Raw genomic sequence first — 5,249 nt, 5'->3', positions numbered from 1 at the left:
TTGCAGAACAAAGGCTCTTATATACTCACTAGAACAAGTAGTAATCACAGGGACAAGATTTCTATGTCTAACATTTCTCATCACTTCGCATTCGGTATCAAACCTCTTGCATACTTGCTCATTTCCAAATTCAAAACCTTTATGGCCACCACAGTTCCACTAGATAATGTTGCTTTGTACACAGACCAGAACTTCCCACACCGATTAAATTTGATCCATCAAAATTACTTGTTGCTCGTTGAATCTCATGATAAGAAATCAATGGATAAGTGTTGATCTCCGGAACCTTTCCAACATCTTTGGACTTTGCTATTTTCTTCCTTTTCATTATCCAGATCGAGACCAACAACAATATCATAAAGGAAGTAAGCACTGGAATAACAATTTTTAGCACAAACTTGTTAGACTTTGATTGTTGTCCAGATTTAGTGATAGGGCAAGAAGGAACCTCCAATATGTGCATTCCACATACATCTTTATTCCCAAGAAATGATTGCAGAGTGGAATTTGCAAACACGCCACCACTTGGTATCTCACCATCTAAAACATTAAGTGAAACATTAATGCTTTTAAGGTATGAGAGTTTTTCCAAGGACTTAGGAATAGTACCTGACAAGGTATTTAAAGACAGATACAAGAATTCTAAGCTTATCAAGTTGGCAAAGGATAATGGAATTTGACAGGAAAATGAATTGTTTGATAGGTCAAGATACTGCAGGCTCAGGAGTTCCCCCAGTCTACTTGGTATTACGCCTGAAAGGTTGTTACTTGAAAGGTATAGTTCTAGAATGGCCTTCAGTTCTCCAATATCTGGTGGAACTTCTCCCTCTATAGAATTTCGTGACACATCTACATAGAGAAGACCACTCATCTTCCAAAGGCTCAAAGGAATCTTGGATGGAAATTTGTTAGAACCCAAATAAAGGTCTTGTAGCATGCTTAGATTGCCTATGCATTCGGGGATCTGTCCATAGAGCTCATTAACTTGCAAAAATAATTTAACCAAATTAGATAAATGGCATACTGCCTCTGGAATATGTCCCTGAAATTTATTGTACTGTAGAAACAAACCTTGGAGTTGTTTTAGCTTACGAATCTCAGCAGGAATGTTTCCCATCAAGTTGTTATTTTGAAAGTCTAGGATAATAAGACCACTTATGTTGCCTGTATTAGCGGGTATGAAGCCACTGATGTGTGCATCTGCTAAACGTACTACTTCAGTAGTAGATGAAAGGTTCCCAATCGAATTGGGAAGAACGCCATTCAACGGATTAGAACCCACTTCTAGATATTGCAACATCCTACAGTCCGCCAAAGAATTGAAAAATTGCAACTCATGCTCTCTTGGTTCATTGGTAAGTTGATTACTATGCAGGAACAGTCCACGCAGCTCACGGAGATTACCCAAAGTAGTTGGAATAGTTCCTGTAAAAAAGTTATCTGATAGGTCCAGTATCTCAAGCTTGGAAACATTTGTTATGAACAATGGAAATTCCCCTTCGATCTGATTGACTCCCAAGATAAGTTCTTTAAGGTTTGGAAGATGAAGACCTGTAGTGCCTGGAAGTGTCCCCGAAAGGTTGTTGAAATTGACAGCTATCCTTTCTAAAGAAGATACATTGAAAATAACATCTGGAATTTGACCAATAAGATTATAATTATGGCCAAAGCCTAATTGCCTCAAATTTGATAGCTTCCCCAATTCTGGAGGAATTGGCCCCTCCAAGCAATTTCTTTTACAGGAAACATATTGCAGAATGGAAATATTGGCCAATGAAGCGGGAATGGTCCCTTTTATTGGATTATCACCAATATAAAACTCCTCGAGTTTGGATAAACAACCAATATTTCTGGGTATCTCTCCAGTTATGTTGTTGAAAGATATGGACAAAACTTGGAGCTCTCTAAGTGGCATATGTTGGAAGGAATGCAACCAGAAATTTTGTTATTAGATACACTTAGAAACTTCAGATTTGACACAATATTCCCTTCACCAAGCAAGCGAGAACCATAAAGGCTATTGAATACCAGAGACACGACAAACAGCGACGAGATATTAAATAGCGATGTGGGAATGGAACCTGTTAACTGATTATCGTACAAGACCAAAAATGCAAGTTGGCTCAGATACCGATGTCTTTTGGAATGTTGCCACTGATTCTGTTCCCAGACAAACTGAAGTTTAACAGAAGGAGGGATTATATCCGTGAGGCTATTGTTCCCCATATTTAAGACTCTTAGCTCTGGTACATACCATGGCCCTTTCCACATTTCACCACCGAGTTTATTGAAAGCCAGTGAAATTACTTGAACTCTCCGGTGTTGAAATAGATTTGTTGGAATACTCACATCAATCACTCGCAAGCGAGGCAAGTGGTCAAGTCCGTAAGGGATGCCACCATGGAAGCTGTTGTTCTTGAGATTGAGCATGCTGAGAAAGGAAAAATTGGCCAAAGAGGAGGAAATTGTGCCTTGAAGTTGCATATCGGGAAGCGCCAAGGCTACAACCCTTTGCCTTTTTGGACTGCAAGTGACACCGAACCAAGAGCAAAAAGAAGTATTTTTGGTCCAATTACTGGCCAAAAAATGACTAGGACTTGTAATAAAATTTCTGAAAGCTAGTAAAGCTTGTTGGTCTGTTTCATTTGAAGAAGCAAGTGATACAGAATGAGAGTAATATTGAACTAGAAAGAGAAGAATCAATAAGGAAATGTGCGTGTCCATGCTGTTATAATGCACACTGCTTTGAAGGGATTTGGAAACTTTATTTGTTTGATAGATTGCCAAAAAAACTGCATTATATATAGCACCAAGGTTTCCCAAAAACATATGTAAAGAAATAAAAAATGTTAGTTGACTCAATTTTTGGATTATTAATTATTTCCACAAAGCAGAAGAAAAGTTCACCTTTTATAACCTTGGTTAAATAATAGATTGAAGTGATAGGATAGAGTATAACTAGTCATGTATGTGGCGTATAAGCTTTTTGTAATGCACCACTAGAAACTCGTATTAATGGCATGTGTTAACATGACGTGATATTGTCTATTTTGGCCAAGCCCCTGTGGCTTTCCCAATGAGACCTCATTGATTAATATGTAGCTATTGTAACTTTCTAATATTCTCAGCTAGCAAAGTGGAACTTTTGTTGGCAAATCCAACAATCACTCTCTTTGTTACATATATTAAGTGTTTGTCCTGACTTTCTTATCATAATTGGGTTTTCTTTTAGGTGTCATAATTAGGTTAGAAAAAGGAAAACATATTCTCCATATTTGGCTAATTCTTGTTTTTGTAGAAAAAGGTTGTAGACTCTATAAATAGAGGCTCCTTTCTTCTAGTTTGGTAGCATTCACAATGTAGTCCTAGGAGTTTAGAGAGTATTTTTTGGGGGCAGAATTTGTGAGACACAAGTATTGCAGTGTCACTTGTGGGAACCTCTTTTGTTCCGAGTGAATTGTGTTAGGTTGTCTCTCTATATATTTTGTACTGTGTTTTATATAGTGGATTGCTCATCTTCTTTTGTGGATGTAGGTCGATTGACCGAACCACGTTAAATTATTGTATCTCTTTGGATGTATTTCTCGGATGTCTTCTTCTTTTGCATCTTTCGAGGTTTGATTTACTAGCTTTGGCTTGACACTTGATTATTTCAAACATAACAACATAGGGCCCACTCCTTGAGTTGGAGTGTTTTTTGGTTCCTAGAATATAATTTGGTTAATAGATTGAAAAAAAAATAATGTAGTTATTTTTTCCAAAAAATAGTAATAGAAAGTCCGTCAACTTTGCTTTAGAAAAAGAGACCTAGCTAGTCCTTCATTTGGTTCAAGCACATATGTCAGTCATTGTCTTGTTTTCCTAACTATTTATACCATGCATTAACTATTAATTACTTAGTCGGTTAAATCTGGTTTAATTTCTGTTTTGTTTAAAGGAAAAAGGTTATATATGGACATTACAGTCTGATTTGTGAAACTAATTATGCCTGTCCTTGTAGAAGTTAAAAAGCTCAAAAACAGTTGTTAAGAAAAAGGTATAGAATCATGAATATTATTCGAAATAGTGAAGAGTTCTTGATAATATTAAATTGATTGAAAATCTTGTTGGGGAATTGAAGAAAATAGGAGTAATGTATAAGAAGAAGAATATAGTTGCAGAGAACTTCACGTATTTTCATTCATACAACTAAACAAAGTTACATAGGACTCTTTAAATAGGAATAAAAAATAACCTAACCACTAACTGAAAACATGCCCACTTACTAGACACTAATTATCCACTAACCTAAATATTAGCAACTAACAGAGATATGCTTCAACTAAACTAGGACTCCTAACAAACGTGTTACTCTGCCAACTAACTAGGAAGCACTAACGACCTTTGAATCAATATTCAACACCCCTCCTTGATTCAAAATTACAAACTCCAAGTTTCTGCCGGAAATGATCATGCTTGGCTTGTGGGAGTGCCTTGGTGAAGACATCTGCAATTTGATCCTTTGTACCGCAGAACTTTAACTCTATCACCTTTTGCTGTCAGGTCACGAATGAAATGATAACGAATGTCAATGTGCTTTGTTCTGCTGTGAAAAGATGGATTCTTTGTCATTGCAATTGTTGCCTTGTTATCACAGAATATCTTTGTTGCATCCTTCTGCCGATAGAAAATGTCAATCAACAATCTTTGTAACCATATGGCCTGACATGCTGCTGAAGTTACAGCAACATACTCTGCTTTTGATGATGATAATGCAACCACGTCTTGTTTCTTTGAACTCCAAGAAATTGCTCTAGATCCTAAATTGAAAACATTTCCAGAAGTACTCTTTCTGTTATCTATACTTCCTGCCCAATCACTATCACTGTACCCTATCAAGCTGAAATCTGCAACTTTGGAGTACCAAATCCCGAAGTCAACAGTCCCAACAATATAACGCAACACTTTTTTGGCAGCACCAAGATGTGGCTTGGTAGGACAATGCATATACCTAGACAACATACTCACAGGATACCAGGACGAGTATGTGTTAGGTAGTTTAAACCTCCAATCAAGCTTCTGTAATGACTAGGATCAGCAAGATCTGTGCCATCTTCAAGCTGAAACTTTTCATTTGCATTCATGGATGTGGCAGCCACTTTACAATTATGCATACCAAACTTGAACAAGAAATCTTTTGCATACTTCATTTGAGAAATAAAAATCCCGTTCTCCACCTGTTTCACTTGAAGACCAAGAAAGTATTGCAA

The 5,249-nt window shown here is 36.9% G+C and overlaps 1 protein-coding gene across 1 annotated transcript; it reads right to left on the bottom strand.

Moving 5' to 3' along the window:
- Positions 1-139: 139 nt before the first annotated feature.
- On the bottom strand, positions 140-4,986 carry LOC124898861 (LRR receptor-like serine/threonine-protein kinase EFR). Its single transcript, XM_047412934.1, has 3 exons — positions 4,508-4,986; positions 1,967-2,524; positions 140-1,904 (listed from the first exon to the last, which is right to left on the bottom strand). The coding sequence occupies exons 1-3, from the start codon at positions 4,984-4,986 to the stop codon at positions 140-142; spliced, it is 2,802 nt and encodes a 933-aa protein (XP_047268890.1).
- Positions 4,987-5,249: the final 263 nt, after the last annotated feature.

The sequence above is a fragment of the Capsicum annuum genome, chromosome 5, assembly GCF_002878395.1.
Source record: "Capsicum annuum cultivar UCD-10X-F1 chromosome 5, UCD10Xv1.1, whole genome shotgun sequence".
Taxonomy (NCBI): domain Eukaryota; kingdom Viridiplantae; phylum Streptophyta; class Magnoliopsida; order Solanales; family Solanaceae; genus Capsicum; species Capsicum annuum.
The sequence above is the reverse complement of the archived record's forward strand: the minus strand, read 5'-3'. Positions and strand labels throughout refer to the sequence as shown.

Excerpts from the sequence above, each read along its gene's own strand:
- LOC124898861 (XM_047412934.1), bottom strand. The coding sequence starts at position 4,986 with ATGCATTGTCCTACCAAGCCACATCTTGGTGCTGCCAAAAAAGTGTTG. Across the intron at positions 2,525-4,507 it reads GATAGAGTTAAAGTTCTGCG|TCCAAAAAGGCAAAGGGTTG; the intron begins GTACAAAGGATC and ends TGTCACTTGCAG. Across the intron at positions 1,905-1,966 it reads AATATTGTGTCAAATCTGAA|AGAGCTCCAAGTTTTGTCCA; the intron begins GTTTCTAAGTGT and ends TATGCCACTTAG.